Genomic DNA, 19299 nt, shown 5'->3' with positions numbered 1-19299 from the left:
CAGATATGAGGATAAAAAAAAAGACTGCTCAGCAAACTGAAAGAGACAATGCACAGTACCTTGTAGACTCTTCAAGAGGAAGTGATGGCAGAACTGAATGCAGGTTGGGCAGAGATAGAACAGCTTCAGCTCCTCCTTTGTTTCGAACAGAAAAGGTACGCGCAGCAGCTTCAGAAAGTCATGGGCAACAACATGGAGCGGCTCTTCAGCATGAACAGGGGCGGCAGCTCGCAGCGCAGCAATGGCGCGCAGATCTGGCAGAGAGATGGCGGCCTGATGTGGTGGCGCAGATCTGGCAGAGAGATGGCGGGGCAGAAAGAGGCGAGCAGATCTGCAGCGGCAACCTGAACAGGAACGGCAGCAGCTGGAGGTGACGGCCTGAATAGCAGCAACGTGGAGAAGACGGGCAGAAGATGGAGATGGCGGCGCAAAGAGTGGCAGGGCAGACAGGAGCAGCCCGTGGCGCAGAGAATGGCCGGGCAGAGAGAAGCAGCCCGTTTCGGAGATGATGGCGACCAGCTGAGCGGGGCAGAAATCTGAGAAGAGGCGGCTATGGCTACAGCAAACTAAGGGGAGAGAAGAGGGATCTACATGGCTCTGATACCATGTAGGAATATAAAAGGAAGAACTAGAAACTTAGAAAACTAGAAGTAAAATAAGAACAAGATTGAAAGACAAAGAAGTACCTTGAGAAGAGTGTAGACAAGACACAAGCTAGATAGATTGCAATTATGTGACCCATGAATATATGGGCCAAAGTACAAGACATAGAGTAAGAGTGCTTATGGGATAATTGTAGAGGTGCCACATGGCAAACATTCAAGACACAAAGACTAGACTAGACTAGACAAATGTAGACTAGGGAAATAGTACACTTAGTGTGCACTTATCTCCAACAGATCATGCCCTTGATGCGGTCTATGAAAGACACCTGTTTCATGAGCTATCGACCTCCCTTGGAAATGACGTAGATCTTGCCCATGCCTCGAGCACCTTAGTATCAATGGTTCAAGATGCCGCCTCCAGAACATTGCCATGCACAACTCAATCTACAACATGCCCTCTAGCAAGGAAGATGCCCAAGAACTCCTGGTTTGATGCTGAGTGTTGAGAGGTGAGATCCCACCCCATTCACGAGTAGGTTATGGGACATTTGATGACATCTGAGCATCTCACCACCCTTGTTACGTCAATTGTAATACCAAGGTCACGATAGAAGATAGGAAACCAAGAGGGCTCGATAGTGCTTGCATCAATTGGAGTGTAGAGGGTTGGGGACTAGGGATTACCCTAGGCCCAGGCAACAATATGGAGTGCATAGGGAAGGCCTAAAGGGGTATAGAGGTTCTAAGGTCCATATGAACACGTGGCACTCAAGAGGACACCACAAGGCAAGCACTGGGCTAGGAAGGAGGATTCCAGAAGGAACTTGACAGAGATCAAGTTCATGAGATAATGGGATCCGTGGCAAGGTCGAACGATATCGTAGAGTCCTCTATGAAGTTGGAGTTTTGTGAGACTGTTGAGAACCCTATTACGTCCGTCGGAGCCGTTTTGTGAGATTGTTGGCGTCAGAGCCGTTTTGTGAGACTATTGAGAACCCTATTGAGTCCGTCGAGATCCTTTCGATCTGTTCTCTCCTATGTCCCCAGACTCTTGAGTTTCTAGAGATTGCGACCCCAATGACCTTGTGGTGTGAATCGTGACTATTCTATAGGCAATGGGTGATACAAACTGCAAACTATCTACAGCCTGGATTGACCACGCAACAATCTACAGGAGATCATAAGCTCTGGCAATGGAGAGCTTGGAGTTGTGAGTGACTACGAGCCAAAAGCTCGAGCTGTGGGCTACGAAGGAGCATGGCGTTGAAGAAGAAACATTATAACTGCAATTGCGGGCTCGTGTTTAGGCAATCTTTTGGAGTAGAGGGGAGGTAGTGATTACCATATGAGTCTGAAGCGAACGTAGTGGCGAAGCAGACAGCCAACATTGCAACACTTCAATAAATATATATATATATATCGAGATTAGGGTGGCGCAACGGAAGCGTGGTGAACCCGACATGAATCACAACCTTCTGACAGAGCGCAGAAACGAAGAAAGTGATGTTTTTCTTTTGACAGAGCCACATCATTATAAGGTCATTGGACCTTATGAACAGGCACCTCATCATTTCCTTTTTCCCGCTCTCTGAAATTTAAAGCTTTAAGGTTCTTTGCACCCCCTCTCCCTCTCAAAGTTCATTACTCATAACTTCCAAAACTCCTTAGCCTCGCCAAATTGAAAGAAGAAGATCAAAGCGAGGAGTTTGAGATAGAAGAAAGCAAAAAGAGCGGGATTGAAAGTGAAGATCGTGAATTCAAGAAACCGAGGACACAAATCCAAGGCTGTCGAATAAATCCCAGGGAAGTGGCAATCATATTTTTCTCTCGATAAAGCTTTTTGCTTTATAAAATCTGAAAATTTCTCATTTAAAAATGGCAACTCCAGAAAGAGACGAAATAATTAGGGAGAGTGAGGAAAGGGCTAGAAAAGGAAAACTGGAGAGGAAATACATGAGGAAGTACGAAATGAAACTCAGGAGGACAACGTGAAAATGAAAGACATAGATTACGGTGATTATGGAATTCCATATACAGAATTCATTAAACTTGAAACTCAAACACAAAACATGGAGAGTCAAAAAACAGTTAGGAACTATTTGTGATACATTGAAAACCCTAACTGAAGCCATAACCAAATTATCCGATTCTCAATCGATAACTCCTATGGAAAAAATCACTGACTCCTCCTAATCAAGTTGAGAGGTCCACCTCTCGACTTAGAGAAACCTCTAGCATTCTTAACTTGAAACCACCAATTTTCAATGGCGAAGAAAACGAGCATAATAAAGATGTGATTAATACGTTCTTGCAAAAATGGCAAGACTTCCAACCCCTCCTGAAAATCAAGTCGTAGGAGCAAGTCTTTCCCTTGGAAACAAAGCCTATAACTGGAGAATGAGCCTCAACGAAAATGATAGAATTCCTTGAACAAGCCTTCTTGAAAGAGCTTTTACTGAAAAATGAATTAGAAAGAGTATGGGAGGCTTGGGACAATTGTAGTATGGGTAAAAACACTCTAGTCCAGTATATAGCGAATTATAGGGAGGCAATCCTTAAGCTGAAAGGAATTAACGAATTCCAAAGGGGTTTCCTGAGAGGTCTCAAAAACACTTATACGGTTGACGTGAGAAGAAATTCTCCCAAAACCTTTGAAGAAGCAATTAAGTATGCCTAAATATACGACGATACGATGAAGAAATCCAAAGCTGAAACTTCGGAACAAACAGGTTTTGCTCCTAAGTTCAACAAATTTTCCAATTTGAAAAGAAAGGGGCACTTTAAGAAGGAGGCTCCTCAAGCACCACCTAAGAAACCTCAAACACAAAATTATCCTCTCTTCAAGAAAGAGGATTATGAAAGGGCCAGACAGGAAATTCTTTGTTTCAAATGTTTGGGCAAAGACCATGCTACTTGGAACTGCCCTAAAAATAAACAAGCGGGACCTAAAGCCCCACATAGACCTCCACAAAAACAAGTACATGCGGTGCAACTATTGCCGCTTAATGGTACTGAAAAGTACACTGAAGTGGAGGTCTATCATGAGGATAGCAAGATGTTGATAAGTTCTTTATCAATGAAGAAGGTTCATTATTCCTCATATTGTGTTGTCTATCATCAATAATGTGGCAGCCCACCTTTGGTCCTCATGACTTAATGAGGATGCATGGAAAAATAAAGGGACAAAGGGTAAGAGTGATAGTCGATGATAGTGCAACACATAATTTATTGAACTACTCGTTAGTAAAGAAATTAAAATTGCCTAAGAGTCCAAGTGCCCATAAATATGTGGTCTCTTTGGCAAAGGGCAGTGATAAAAAGGTTTGGGACACCATGATACATGGTGTAGAGGTGGATATTCAAGGCTATCAGGATGCCTTGGATTTCCAAATCATGCATCTCGATCGAGCAGATGTAGTGCTGGTTGTATAGTCTTGGACATAGCTTACAACAAAATTATCTTAATAACTCCATTATGTTTGAAAAAGATGGTAGAGTCTTCCAAATTCAAGGAGAACATGATGTGCCCAACTCTCCTCTTATTTGTTCGATGAAATTGGAACGACTACTACACCAAGAAGAATGCGAGGTATATCTCTGTGAACTTACTTTTATTGGTGCTTTTATGTATTTTGCATCGGAAAGAAGTAATATCGTTTTTGATAATGTTAAAAAGTATAAATCTTCTTTCAATAATTTAATGTTTGCATTTAAAGATGTTTTTCCGTCTGATTTGCCTAATGGTTTACCCCTTGAGAGAGGAGTTAGGAAGGGCTGAATTCACCCAAGTAGATCACCTTGGTCTGCACCAGTTTTACTGGTAAAGAAAAAGGATGGTACTATGCGTTTATGCATATATAGTCCCTCCACATGTCCCACCTAAATTCCCTCTAAAGGGCCTCTAAATTAGCCCATTTCCCCCCTTCATTACATCCATAGCCCCCATATGGGCTGCTGCTCCTAACACCAGGCCGTCCGGCCTTCCCGCCACCAGGGGCCCTTGCTGCACTAGTACCCTGCACAGGCCACAAAGGACCCGCACTAGGCCACACGGGCCTCCAAGCCCCCACGGGACAGGCTGCCTCATTTCCCAGGAGTGACTGCCATCAGCCCCCCCCCTTTGCACCTTGAGTACAACCCTTGCACCTCGAACCAACTTGAGACCTGCAAAACCAAGAAAGTCAAGTGTTGAGCCGAGAAAAGTGTAGAAGCAGAAATTCAATAGCAAATCCACACAATGGGATACTGAAAACAAAGAAGGGCAGGAAAGAACCACTAGATTGCTTAAAGACCGCGGAGGGTAGTACAAAACATGTGAGGATTCTCTCTATTTCTGCATTTTACAGTTCAGCAAACAAACAGGGGCAAATATTGACTTTGCACAATGCCTACACGAGCATGTGTGGAGGACATTTGGGGGAAACGAGCAGCAGGGACCACTCCAAACACTACATCCAATGTCCTCACTAGCCTCTAAAAGATATGCCTTGCATTGATTGAAAAAATCGGTAGCTTGGAATCTACTAATGTGGCCCTTGAAACCAGCCTCAACAACGTAAAGAGGAGAAGACCTGACCACCGTATGGGGATTTCTATCAGAGGGGAAGCCACCTATCCCCATCATTGACCCAAGTGTGTGGCACACGTATGCATGCTCCCTCTATGATGCCCAGATGCAGACACTGTTGGATATGTCCTCCATGCCTAGGCCCACCACTTGTCATCTGATCACCACACAAAATGTACAGGCTGCACTTCGCCGCCTACACAATCGGAGAGCACAAGACCATGAGAGCCTCCGGACTAAGCACTTTGCACATGGACAGGAGGTCCTAGCTCCGATGCTATCACAAATGTTCAACTTGCTTGGAGTACCACCACGATTGTGTCGTCACAGTTTTCCACCTCCTTGGAGTACCACCACGATTGTGTCGATACACAACGCCAGGGACCCTATGGAGACGGGGAACTATCATACCCTTATGATTGGCCACACTCTAGCCAAGATTTATGGATCAGTTCTACAGAGGGAACTCAGCAGTCACACAGAGGCTCGGGGCAACGGACACTAGGACAAGCAGGATTCCAAAGACAACACTCTACCGTAGATCACATCTTCACTCTGAGGGCTATCATTGAGGAGGCGAGGTATAGACACCAGAAAGTCTACAATGCTTTGTAGACTTTCGGAAGGCTTTTGACAATGTCCCACGATCCAGCATGATCAGAAGGTTACAGGAGCTGCAGATTCCAAAGACAATGATATGGGAGGTGATGAGCCTATATGTGTCAGTCAGATGCAGAGTTCGTGCCCCAAGTGGCCTATCAGATTGGGTCAAGAGTACGATCGGAGTGAAGCAGGGCTGCCCTCTCTCACCGACTCTCTTCGGGTTGTACATTGATGAGATCACCTCTTTCATAGACCGCCTAGGAGGTGAAGGATCACTACTGGCCAATCTCATGATATAGATATTGCTATACGCTGATGAAATAATCCTCATCTCATCCTCAGCAGAGGGACTGCAGAGACACTTGGAGGCCCTAGAGGTGTTCTGTAGAGAGAGAGACCTGACAGTCAACCTTGGGAAGACCAAGGTTATGGTCTTCAACACCTCACATGCAGTAATCCGACCACTCAGTTTCACTTATCGAACCGAGTGAATGGAGATAGTGTAGTCATATACATATTTGGGAGCAATCTTCACAGGACCCCTTTTCACAATGACACATGCAGCCGAAGCACAACTCACACAGGGACGGGGTGCTCTGGTCCGATTGGAGAGACAGTGTTTGCAGGCACACTTCCAGGATCCACCGACGAAGTGCTGGCTTTTCGATACACTAGTGTGACCAACTGCCATGTATGCAGCACCTTTCTAGATAGCAATGTGGAAGACATTTGAGCGGCTACAAGTGACCATGGGATCTAGGATGATTCCGAGCAAGCCCTCAGTCCATCATGACATAGTACAGGCAGAGTTCGCCATGACACCAATACAGATTGATGCAATCTTTCAGATAGTGACTTTCATCCATAGAGTCTAGGACTTACCGCATTGGAGACTATCAAGGCTAGCTCTAGAGTCAACCATACGACTAGCTGAGGGTGGGGCAAACACATGGTATGCAGGTATATCCACATGGTTTGCCAGACACAGGATTCAGATGGACAGGCTCCCCCTTCAGTATAGTTTGGATGCACCCCCTGAGTCAGTCTCGCAAGATGAGATTAACCGTATCATACGATTAGATGTTCTCTAGCTCCACACGTCTTAGGCTTGGGGGGGAGAGCAGGAGCTCCCCACCAAGACACAGTTCTACTGCGACCATTTCCTAAAGGTCTCAAAGGAGGGATTCATCGTCAAACCTCTATATCTCGAGGACAAAAGAGTCTTACATGCACTGAGGATCACCATTGGGCAGATGCATGTTTCATCCCATCAGCTCAGGATTGAGACAGGAAGAGCAACACGTATACCCAAAGAGCAGCGGGCCTACACACTATACACACTCGAAGTGGTTGAGACAGAGGAACACTTTCTCTGTGCCAGCCCAGCCTACTACGAGATCTGGGCTGATACCACTATCTCTATCAAGAGGGGAGTGGCTTCAGCCCACTATCACGATTGATCCACTTCAATGACCAGGTATGCATTGGGCTCTATCTGCTTGAGATGCGCCCACACACGGAGACCCTGCTACGACAGATCAGAGAGCAGGCAATCACACCACAGGATACAGAGGCTGACCACACACAGCGGCACATCACAAATATTTATGCATTTAAGTCAACTCCAGGGCACAGTGGGGTGGAGGAGGAGCTGGCTGCTATGCGGGCAGTCTGGATTACCGAGAGAGGATTGCATAGGCCATCCACGAAAACGGATAGTGACCAGAGCACACTTGATTGAGGTCTGTCCTATCACAACTATCCTTTACCGCCCTAGACGAGGGGTCAATTTGAACATAGCTATGCAGGTTTAGACATCAAGGAGACCACGCCCCCCTGCGACACGCAACATGAGACAGCCAGACAGACTAAGATTCGAGACATTCTCACCACTCATAGACGAGCCACCACAGTGCCGGGTTTCGGTTTCTAAGTTTCCAATTCCAACTCTCAGCTTGCTCCAAATAGCGGATAGCACATGATATGATATGATATGTTTTGTACTCAACTTTGTGTGAGCCATTGAACTCTCTTTATTTCAGCACAGTACTCAACAAGGGCCTTAGCGCACCCTTTGGCTCAGCCCTTTGTGGCTTGTATGAGTTTTTCCCTTTGGTGTCACTTTGTCCCATAGGCCCACAAGGCCTCCCGTGGACGTAAATCAATCTCTCTCTCTCTCTCTCTCTCTCTCTCTCTCTCTCTCTCTCTCTCTCTCTCAGGAGCTGCCATGTGTCCTCCCTAAGCAGATGTACTAGAGGGTTTTTCTGTCCCATAGGCTTGCTGGTCTTCCGTGGACATTAATAGACTTTCTTTCTTCAGCCATCGGATGCAGAGATCAAGGAGGCCACGTCCTCTAGCACAACGAGAGACAGCCCGACAAATGTAAATCCGAGACATATTTGCAGCCCACCAAAGAGCCACCACAGCAGCGCGAACAGATTTTGAGTCTCATTTTTTCAGCTTTCAGTTTCAGCTTGAGTTTTGAGTGTGAGATCTTGAGCTCTTTAGCTCAGCATAGCACTCAGCAAGGGCCCTAGCAAAAGATCAACTTTTGACTTCCGAACAGAAGATTTTCTCATCCTATTCTTATACGGACGACCTTCTGTACTATCAAGATCGCGTCTGTGTACCACATGAAAAGGATGTTCGACGTCTTTTGTTAAAAGAGCATCATGTAGTTCCATATGCTGCCCATCCAGGCATCAATAAGACTTATCGGTTACTCAGTGCAACATACTACTGGCCTTAGATGAAAAGCGACGTCATCAAAATGGTTACATCTTGCTTATCTTGTCAACAAATGAAAGCAAGCCGACGACTTCCAACAGGACTTCTTCAGCCTCTTCCAGTTCCAACTGAAAGGTGGGAAAGTATTTCCATGGATTTCATTACAACACTACCACTATCCTCCAGAGGTAACACTCAGATTATGGTAATTGTTGATCGTTTGTCCAAAATGGCACACTTTGTTGCTTGCAAAAGCAGTGCCCAGGCTTCGGACATAGCCAAACTTTTCATACAACATATCTTCCGACACCATGGATTGCCCAAGAATATCATATCCGACAGAGATCCTAGGTTTACCAGTCAATTTTGGATTTCACTGTTCGAATCCTTGGGTACAACTCTACTGTTCAGTTTAGCCTACCCTTTGCTTTAGGCCACCAAGGCTTGTATGAGTTTCTTCTCTTGATGTACTTTATCCTAGAGGCCCACGAGGCCTTCCAAGGACGTCTCTCTCAGCCTATAAGCCCATCGCTCAGCCTGTAAGCCCATTGCTCAATCCCTCCGTAAGCATGTCGCTCAGGCAGTCATTCAGTCGGCTGCCCAAATCGTCGTTTAGCACCTCGTCGCTCAACTCCCGTCAGCACCTCATCGCTGAGCTCGTGGTTCGACCCCCTTCAACAGGACGCCGTTAAGTCAGGTGTAGAGGAGAGGGGAAGGAGGAGAGGAGGAGAGGAGAGGGGAGGAGAGGGGGCCTGGAGTGGGGGGGGGGCGGGAGCAAGGAAGAGTAGGGGGGGAGAGGAGGGGATAGGCTGCAGCGGGGGGGGGGAGCAGCAGCAGCGCAGGGGGGGGAGGCTGCAGCAGGTAGGAGGGAGGGGCAGCGCGCAGGGGAGAGGGCAGCACGGGGGAAGGGGGCAGCGCAGGGGAGAGGGCAGCGCAGGTAGGAGGGGGCAGCGAGGAGGGAAGGGAGGGGGCAGCGAGGAGGAGGAGGATAGAGGGGGCAGCAAGGAGGAGGAGGGGAGAGGAGGGGAGGCTCCAACAATTTATTGTTTAGTAGGCCAAGGCAAACCCTAGCCGCCGTTGTCGGTTCTAGGTCACCACTGCCGTACGAACCCTAGCCGCCTCTAGGGACCTTCACCGCTTCTGCCTCAAGTCATTTACCAGCAAGAACTAACCCACCTCGAGTTGGGCTGAACCCTTGGCCTAGCTTGGGGTTTAGCTCTAGTAAAGGGTTTCTTAGCTCATGCCACCACATGGAGTTCCCAAAAACAAAGCTTTTTGCCACGACCCCAATCATCCAAAATCCCTCTTACGCCTCCATAGCCTTGACACCCTCTCCCTATGCCTTGACCTACCATAGATTCCAGAGTAAACTCAATCCACATAAGCAGATTTACTTCCTACAGCGTGAACTCAAAGATGCAAAGCTCAGCATTGCTTCCCTGGAGAAGACAGTTTTCGAAAATAAAAAGCAAGGGCAATGAAGGAATAATTCAAGAAGTTCTACAACAATGCAGCACAGCAGCACCTGCACCACAGCTTGTGCCAGTCACCAAGGTACAGGAATTGGTTACCGCTCAGCTCAATTCTATTAAACAGGAATTCACAACAACGTTGAATTCCAAGATCAATAAGTGTGATGTCTATGATGAGGTAAAAGAGCAAGAAACTAGGGCCAGATTATACGCATAGGAGGACTGCCAGAGGACTGGACTTTAGAATGTGGAACCATGACAACAAAGATTGAACATCTCAAGAAGACAATCCCCCAGATTGAATGGGATACCGAAGATATAAGTTTTGCCCACCAAAAGAGTGCACAGGCAAGAATAATCTTTCATGACAAAATAGCAAGGAAGTAAAAGAAGCTCGAAAGGAAGGAAAATGGGTTGTTTATCAAGATCGTATCATCGTGTAGCACTTATCAGAGATTTCAACCCTAGACCCAAAGACTCTCAGCCTAAAACTGACGTAATGAAGGCCACTTCACAAAAATAGTATTAGACTCTAGTAATGTGCTGAATAATTCGAGCTGAGATGCCTTGTGCATTCCTCAACTCTCTCTGACTCTCAATGATTAAGTGTTTCCTCTTGGATGTAAGTGTTTCCTCATGGGACTTTGTCTCATAGTCCCATGAGGGCTTCTGCAGACTTTAATCTCTCTCTCTCTCTCTCCAATCATATCATCTCTCTCCATCCGCTAGCCCCTCCGCCTACTAGCCCCTCCACCACCGCCTGCTAGCTGCCGTACCTACACTGTATAGCTTGCCGTACGGGGGGGTTTCGTCAGCTAACCCAGCCTCAAGCTGAGCTAAGCCCCTGGCTCAGTCTGAGGTGTTAGCTCCAATAAAGGGGTCGCTGATTGCGCAGGTCATTTTCAATATGGAGTTCCCAAAAACGAACCTTTTCCCATCGACTCCAACAACCAAGAAACCATCCTACGCCACCATGGCATCAACGCCTTCCCCCTATGCTCTGACTTATCACAGATTTCAAAGAAGGCTTGATCCACACGAATGGATTTACTTCCTACAGCAAGAACTCAGAGATGCAAAGCTTCGCATTGCTTCTCTGGAGAAGATAGTTTCAGAAATGAAGAGTGAAGGCAGACAAGAGTAATACAAGAAGTCCTACAGCAATGCGACACCGTGGCTCCGACATCACAGCTCGTAGTCAAGGTCCAAGAAATGGTCAACACTCCGCTCAAATCCATGGGACAGGAAATTACAGCAGTGATATATAACAAGATCGACAAATGTGATCTCTATACTGAGGTAAGAGAGCAGCAAACCATAGTAAATAACAAGAAGATTTTATCGCATTGGAGGATTGCAAGACAACTGCCTTAGCTGTTTTGGAATGGAAGAGGAAGAAAAACACGTTGATGAGAGCAAGATCATTCAACTCAAGAAGGCAGTACCACAAGTCGATTGGGATGAGAATGACATAAGCTTCATCACTCGAAAGGGTAACTAGGCACAGATTTACTTCAAAGAAAAAAGCTCAAGGGTCAAGATCCTTAGACAAACCAACAAGCTAAAAGGTACAAGGATTTGGATATCTGAAGAGCTCACTATGACCCAACTCAATCAACGGGCAAATGAACTCATCAAAGTGAAAGAAGCAAGGAAGGAAGGTAAATGTGAGTGGTCTACTGAGATGGGCAAGCACTGATAAGAGATTTCAAACCTAAACCCAAAAACTCTCAGTCTTAAACTGATGTTATTCAGATCACTCTTACATAATACCTGAATGTAGTTATGTTATGCTATTATAATAATCTGTAGCTGAGTTGTTGTCCTCCCCCACAGACTCTCAGTCTCTAACTGATGCTGTAGTTTTTTGGTTTGTGTATTTTGCCCCATAGACCCGCGAGGTCTTCTCAGGACGTTAATCTCTCTCTCTCTCTCTCTCTCTCTCTCTCTCTCTCTCTCTCTACGCAAGAATCCTATTGAATTGCCATTTGTAAAAGCAGTGTTTCTGAAGCTGATGCAGACATACCTCCTGATAAGTCAGAGCAGAGTCCACCACCATCCTATGGACCTGGAATGTGGTAGGCCATGTAAATAAGGTGAATTGACACAACATTCCATGTACAGGTTCAAGCAACCAATCAACCAATGAAAGTTTCTGCAGCCAGCAAACAGCTATCACTTACTTTTTCTGCAAAAAAGTCTCTCACAATTGAGAGAGTTTGACCCATTGCTCTGTGTAACAAGGCAGGCACTGCATCATCATCCCCATTTTCTACAGCAAGTGATGCAGCTTCTGCACGTTCCATGATATCTTTCCATGTCTCTAGTAGACGCATCAAATCTTTCTCCAAGTCTTCCTGAGACTGACCAGCAGCCTCCGTTCTGACTGTCAAATTATATCCTGGTTTCCTGAATAAATCAGCCAGATCTTTCAATCTTTTGCGTTCTGGACCTTGAATTTCTTTTGATACCACACTTGATTTCCCCCTCAGAGCTAAGACCTACAAGCACATGTGAGACAATTTATACTGGGTAATTTTGGAGAGAGGAAAGTTCTGAGCCCTGAAGTAGCTTATTCCATCTCACTCAGATCTGCTGTCATCAAAAGATGCATCACCTTTTTATACACATTGAAAACTGTGTCACTTATAATGCATACAAGGAGCAACCATCAGAAATAGCCCATTCAAAAAACACCCACAGACTAAATCGCCTGATTTAAATAGCTCAAAAAATAGATGCAAGAATATCAGTGCAAATACAACCTCCAAAAAAACAAATGCAAATAGATGCAAGAAATATGAGTGCAAATACAACCTCTAAGAATATTGAGTGGGGAGTGAGGGTGAAGGTAAACAAACAACTCACCCAAAATCTGCTAGTCAGCTGAGGAAAGGCAGACACTTTAGGCCCCTTTTTTCCCAGTGGCTCTTTTCTCACTTGAACAATTATTTTCATTCCCTCCTCCACCTTCCTCCACTTGGTGAATTTCTGCCCAAAATTGACAGTGATTGGCCTGGTTGCCTTCTGCTTTCCATAGGAAATATCTATGCTACTATCACTGCAAGCAAGATCCTCCATCTCATCTACAACTTCCAATTCTTCATCTCCTGCTTCTTCATCCTCCTCACCATCGTCGTCCTCATTTTCCTCATCGCCTTGGAGATCATCTTCAAAAAAATGTTCTAGTCTTTTCAGAGGCTGAAGGTCCTCTCTTGATATGTCCTCGAGCTTGTCTGCCCCATCAGCCTCAAAAAGATAACTGACAGGTGAGCTGCTAGTAACAGACCCATTGGATGCAATTCCTGATGCAGAGATTGGAGGAAAAGTGTATGGATACCTGTTCTTGGTTATTGACAGAAAAGCTGTTCGAGGATGACCAATGTCCACAAATACACCAGTCATACCTGGAAGAAGCTTTTTTACCACGCCAAGATAAATATTTCCAACATTTATGTCAGAGTTCACAGGTTCTAGTATCAATTCCACAAGCTTTCCTTCTTCTAGAATTGCTATCCGCTCCATGGTGCACTTGGACGAATTGATTAATATTTCTGTAGAGACATCTGCCTTCTTCTGCGTTGGCGAGGAAGAATCTGCCACTTCATCGAGGACAGCCTGCATGACTTTAGACTTCCGATCTGGTTCAGCCAAAGGTGTTGCTGGTCGTTTTAATGACTCTCTTCTTTCATATAAAATCATCGATTCCATCAACCAGGGCTCCTCTCTAGGCAAAACCCTTCTTCGAATGAGTCTTCTGAGCTTCGAAGAAAACTGTCCTGAAAGGAGCATCTCTTCTGTGTGTACTTTTTTGGAAAGGGTATCATCCCCATTCTGCCAAGCTGAAGCAGAAGTATCCAGATTCTCTACCAAAGATTCATTTGCTGGTTGATTCGCTTGAGTAGTCACTTGCCCAGTGGCATGTAGCCTGTCTTCTTGCTTTGAGACATTAGGTAGATCTAAGGACTTAATGGAGAGACTGTGATCCATGCTTAAAATCTTAACTTGCTCTTGTGGTTTCACTGCTGCACATTCAGCCCCCAAGAAACTGCTCAACTGATCAGGAAACCCAATCTGATTCCACCAGCCTCCCCATAAAAGAGATGGAAGTTTATTTTCTACATTAAATTCCAGACTGTCCTGCACTATTACCTGCCTGTAATTTGTGCCCTTTACATGAGGGATAGCAAGAAACAAATTGGGGCCAGGCCTCCAGACGAGCGACTCTGTTACTCCGTCTCTGATTTGTATGAAATAGTTATACTCCGATTGTGTTCCAAACGGTATCTGCCACAAAATGAAAAGCTTTAGTTTACAGATCACAACATTTCCAAAGAGAAAGGAAAGGGGAATATAGGTCGTGGGGCTTTAGGTGGGAGGGGGGGGATCCATGTGCATTCTTCTGAGAGTTGCAAAAAGAAAACACTACATAAGAATAAAGCATTTACTTCACACAACTTACTCCTTGCAAAAGTAACTAAATCAATGGATTTTGATGATTATCAAGACAAGCACAATGGCATAGTTCTAAGAATTAGAAAAAGAAACCACTACAGAAGAAAGATACCTTTTCTTTCACACAACTTAGTCACTGCAAAAGTAGCTTAAATGATGGATCTGAGGCAAAATACTTTGCCCAGGGCTTACACTTACATAGTTTAAGAACTATGTAAAGTATCATACCCATCAGATATCAATTGCATAGTTTGGAATGCATTTTTGCGTAATGTTTATTAAACCCTAAACCCTATATCCTAGACCCTAGATCCTAGAAGACTCTAAACTGTTAACCTAAACACTAACCTATAAGCCCTAAAAACTAAACCGTAAACCCTAGAAGAATAATTGGGTATCCAAAGGGTGATGCTAAATCAAAATAACATTAATAGACTAGAATGTATCCAATCTTGCGAATTGAGAAACAAAAATAAAAATAAAGGTATAAATCATTACAATAGGACCGAGGTATTTCTAGGGATAGGAATGCAAGATGCCATGGTTGCTTATGTACATTCCCTCAACCAAAAAGCTTTACGCTCACTGTAAGCTCTACTCGACAAAGGCACACTTACTGAGTGTCTCAGTCACCTTCCTTTCCTTGAGCAGAGGCCTCCTTCAGTTGTCGTATAGCCAATCCTTGACTTAGGTCTACCTTGGCTCTGATACCATGTCACACTCGAGTGCCCTGGAGTGAGAGCTGACTGAACCGTTTTGTCCCTCCAACGGGGCCATTATATAGGGCACAAGCCCTCCATGTATTGGCCGACCAGGTGTCTGACATCCTCGCCGATTGCGTTGCTGCCTCCAAAACCAAACTCTCATTAAGCTTCCCTCGTGCTTGAATCCCGAGTCCACCAAGGTCACCTGTACTCACTCCTGTTCTTTTGGCTTTTCGATCTCCAACACATAATCTTCGATCAAGTCACCGATATACATGTTCAGTATCATGCCCTTGATCTGTTAGACCTAGACCATGGTATGACCTTGTAGGTCTAGGACAGTTAGTTCTAGTTAACTTTCACTCCATATAAGTCAGCTAGTCAGCATATGACTCCTAGGAATTTTTGTCCTACCCTAGTTTTACACTAGGGTTAGCTATTACGTGGCTTGTACTTTCAGTTTACAACTTCACTCATTTCTGCAATAGATGTACAGCTCGTATCTATTGTGGTATCAGAGCAGTGTTTCTCGTCCAGCGCCCTCTGCTGCCTCTGCTACAGAGCAGCATTGTCCTGCGTCACCTCTGAAGCTCTCAGTGAGATCGCCACTTTGGGGAGCGTTCCCAGCTTCAGGTCACTGCCTCTATCCTGGAGAACCTGCCTTATGGTCCCTTTAGAGGGGCACGTAAGGCTGCAACAAGCCTGCACAGAGGGAGGCAGAAGGCCCTCTTTATGGGCAGAAATGGAGCAGGCCTGAGGGGATGTGGCTTGTGAGTGCACCTTTTGTAAACATTCTGGGTCCTTTCCATTCTATTCAGATATTGGTTGTTGCCATATCTTGCTGTCTATTCCAGATCTGAGCTTGTTTTATTTTTCTATGTACATGCGTACATCCCAAGTAGGATCTAGAGTTCTCAGGTGTGATCTTGTGGACAATTCAATTTTCCACTGCATATTTCAAACATTGTACCAGAAGCTAGGACTTGAGCTTGAAGTACATGTTTGTATATTTTTTAACAGAGTATTGACAAGTTCATACAGCTACTGGAGGGAGATGGACACAAAAACGGGCAAAGCATTTTGCTTCAACTTAAACCTTGACAATCTACTTGTCTCCTAATAGAAAAAGCTCAGACCATCGAAATCGCTCAACTTGGTGATTCCTTCTAGAGATGAGTGAAACGAAAAGGCACCACAAAAACACTACGACATGGTAAACTTGTGTGCACAAACATTCATGCAGGTAGTCACGATGGTTAGACATAACCTTATCATGTTCCAGGCAATATCAACCCAAGAAGTACAGATTATTATAAATAATAAAAATTAGCTGAAGAAGTTAACATCAGTACAAAAATATGAGGTCAAACAATATATTACAAGATCCAAGGCAGTTGACAAAGCAAACTAAAATAGAACCTGACTCTGTGCTTGCCACAATTGAGACTGCCCCTGTCCTTCATACACTGAGAAAGCTACGGCCAAGGAAGGGTCCCAGGAACCAAGATGAGAATCTGCTCCAACAACAAAAAGAATTTGGTTTGAGCTTAACTGCGCTTCTACAAACCACCTCACTATACAAATGTCATCTTCTGGCCTGAGCTTTCCCTCCACATCACTAGACATGAGTTCATCAAAGCTTGGAATTTGAGTCCTCTGCCCTTCCAGAAGTCCCATGCCAGAAACGTCAGATGGCTCATCATCATAGGACTGACCTTTGTCCTCTTCTGCCTTCAGCTTCCTCTGCCCCTTGCTCTTTTTAACTGCTGCATCCACTTTAACGTTCAGCTTGGACTGCCTTGTGCTTCTAAGTAAAGACCTCTGCACTTTGCTCGCTTCTCCTCGTCGTTCTTTGATATGCTCAAGGGTTGCAAATTGTGATTCACCATTTGATCTCAAACTAATCTCCTCTTCAAGGGCTGTTTTTGTACCTTCCCAAGTATCCAATATATCAAGTACAGCTCTATGAGTACTGCCAGCATGGTCTAGCTCATCAATTTCTGTATCGGTATGCATTTCTACTGAGGAACAGCCTTCTCCCTCATTCTCTTGTTCAGAAGAATCCATGGATATACCTTCTTCATCATTCACGCTCAATTTGTTAAAATGATGGACCTGTTGACTTCCATTTTGGTTAAGCCTCTCATTTAAATCCCTTCTTCTTCTGGGTCTTTTGCTGCCAACTTTGGATTTCTCCTCTGCAACAAATTGAGAGCTTGTCGATTGGGTTTGAAGTTCACTCTCTGTAAATGTCATGGGTTTGGGCAACTCTCCGAACACTGAACCTAATACTGTCGGCACAGTGTCCTTGCCTTCTTTGCATACCATATCAATGCCATTAAAACTCGAGTCCAAGGGTATGCTAATATGTGATTCGGCACAACTTGCTTCTGGATGACTTGCTTGGAGAGGATCTCTCAATGCAGATTTGCGAGGTTTCCTAGCTGACTTCGTTTTTCCATCTTTGGACTTCCCGACTCTTTGAGATACATCAGCGGAATCGCCCTTAGAAAGGCCTTCTTGCCTTTTTTCAGCGTTTGAGTTTGCTTCCAACTTCGCACAATCGAATTTTCGATTCGAGCTTGCATGTAAGCCTTTATCGGAGCTATCTTCCGCGTTGACGACGCTCCTTACCTCGGCATTGACTAGAGGTAATTCTCTCTTCGAGTTCCTTTTCTTTGACGAAGAGATTTCAGTAGCAGTATCCGAAGTGCCATGAGGATTCACCGCCAATGGGCTCGGCACCATATCAGCGCCATTTGCGAGTTTTGTTGAAGAGCGACCCTTCCTAGCCTTCGGGGCGGCAGTTTCCGTGTCTGTGGATTGGCTGGCTTCCAACTCCTCTACTGGAAGTGAGGTAGACTTTTTGCCACTCCTACGAGATTTTGGTTTTGCTTCCCCACAATCGAGCTCCACCAATAGAGCTGCAGGTTGAGGAGAAGCGCGATTTTCCAGCTCGCATGTGATACCTTCCAATGCGTGACTGCGAACACGAGCTCTAGGCTGATAAGGGCTATAAACTGCAGCACGTTCAAAGCACTTTCGACGGATAATTGGGAGAGACGTGGACATCCAATGCAGGACGCGGCCATGCGAGCAAGATGGACGCGGCGGGCATTGATGAGGGGAAGCAAAGGCGCAGAGGCACGCAAGGAAAGGAGCTACATGCGAAGAAGCCATGGGGTGCCAAAGTCCATTCGTCAATGCGTTCCTCAGCGCACCTCTCCTCTGTGCTACTAAGCTTCCGTCGCTATACTGCTGCGACGAACGCAGGAAGCAAATGCCTCTCAGCTTCTCGTAGTTGCTGTAGCCATTTCCACCGCCAGCTCCTTGGTGCGGAATCAGGTCCTGCTTCTGCTCCTTCTCCTACTCTTCAACCTGCCCCTGTGTCCATTGCCAGCTCTTCTGGTTCGGCCGCCACCCACTGATGCAGCTGACTGCTTGGCAAGATGATGGTGGAGATGCCGATAGCTCGGTTTCCTCGTCCGAATTCGTGTCGAGATCATTGGTTCTCCCAGGTTCAAAATTTCACTCGCTAAGCAAACAACGCTTATGTGAGGACGAAGTCATCTGCACTGCACCTATATAAAATACATAATGCAATGCCTCTCCTCTTTCCGGTCCTCATTTTTTGGCCATAAAGCATGGTATAATACTTCCTCAAGTGAAGCATAACAAAATGGTTGTTTCATGTAAGCCTTCCATCGTGAAGCGGTCCTTGAATAGAGAGGACATAAGCCTACTAGCACATAAGTTCTCAAGTGGGTTAGTAAGTGGAGAATTGAAGAAAAGCCCAAATGAATTGCTTCAACTCCCATTAAGAGGTTGGGCGTAATGTGACACCACATATGTAATAGTAACATAGAAGTAGTGTCAACTCCCATTAAGAGGTTGGGTGTAATGTGACACCACATATGCAATAGTAACATAGAAGTAGTGTCAACTTAGTAACAAAATTATTAATGTTTTTTAAATGTTTAATGTCATGTATAAGGGCATGAGGAATTGAATAGGGTGAGAGATACATTTGAATTCAATTTAATTCAATCCCTCCATTGATAACCATTGACCTTGTGGGCAAAGTCTCCAAACAAAGATTGCCTCTACAAAGACTCCAACATGGAGCACTGAGATACAAGGACTATGGTCAAATGATATGCCAATGC

General features: G+C 45.2%; 1 protein-coding gene across 1 annotated transcript in view; it reads right to left on the bottom strand.

Moving 5' to 3' along the window:
- Positions 1 to 18654, bottom strand: part of LOC147891520 (ribonuclease E/G-like protein, chloroplastic) — a 100359-nt gene extending 81705 nt beyond the window's left edge. Inside the window, exons 1-4 of the mRNA XM_087388379.1 lie at positions 16553 to 18654; positions 12843 to 14261; positions 12158 to 12475; positions 12001 to 12042 (exon numbers count right to left, since the gene is read on the bottom strand). Of these exons, the coding sequence (XP_087244505.1) occupies positions 12001 to 12042; positions 12158 to 12475; positions 12843 to 14261; positions 16553 to 18313 (3540 nt within the window). The 5' untranslated portion in view covers positions 18314 to 18654. The remainder of the gene's footprint in view (positions 1 to 12000; positions 12043 to 12157; positions 12476 to 12842; positions 14262 to 16552) is intronic.
- Positions 18655 to 19299: the final 645 nt, after the last annotated feature.

The sequence above is a fragment of the Dipteris shenzhenensis genome, chromosome 17 (genome assembly GCF_047967505.1).
Source record: "Dipteris shenzhenensis isolate YYH24624 ecotype China chromosome 17, Dip_SZ_1.0, whole genome shotgun sequence".
In the NCBI taxonomy this organism is placed as follows: domain Eukaryota; kingdom Viridiplantae; phylum Streptophyta; class Polypodiopsida; order Gleicheniales; family Dipteridaceae; genus Dipteris; species Dipteris shenzhenensis.
This window is presented reverse-complemented; position numbering and strand designations above follow the sequence as displayed.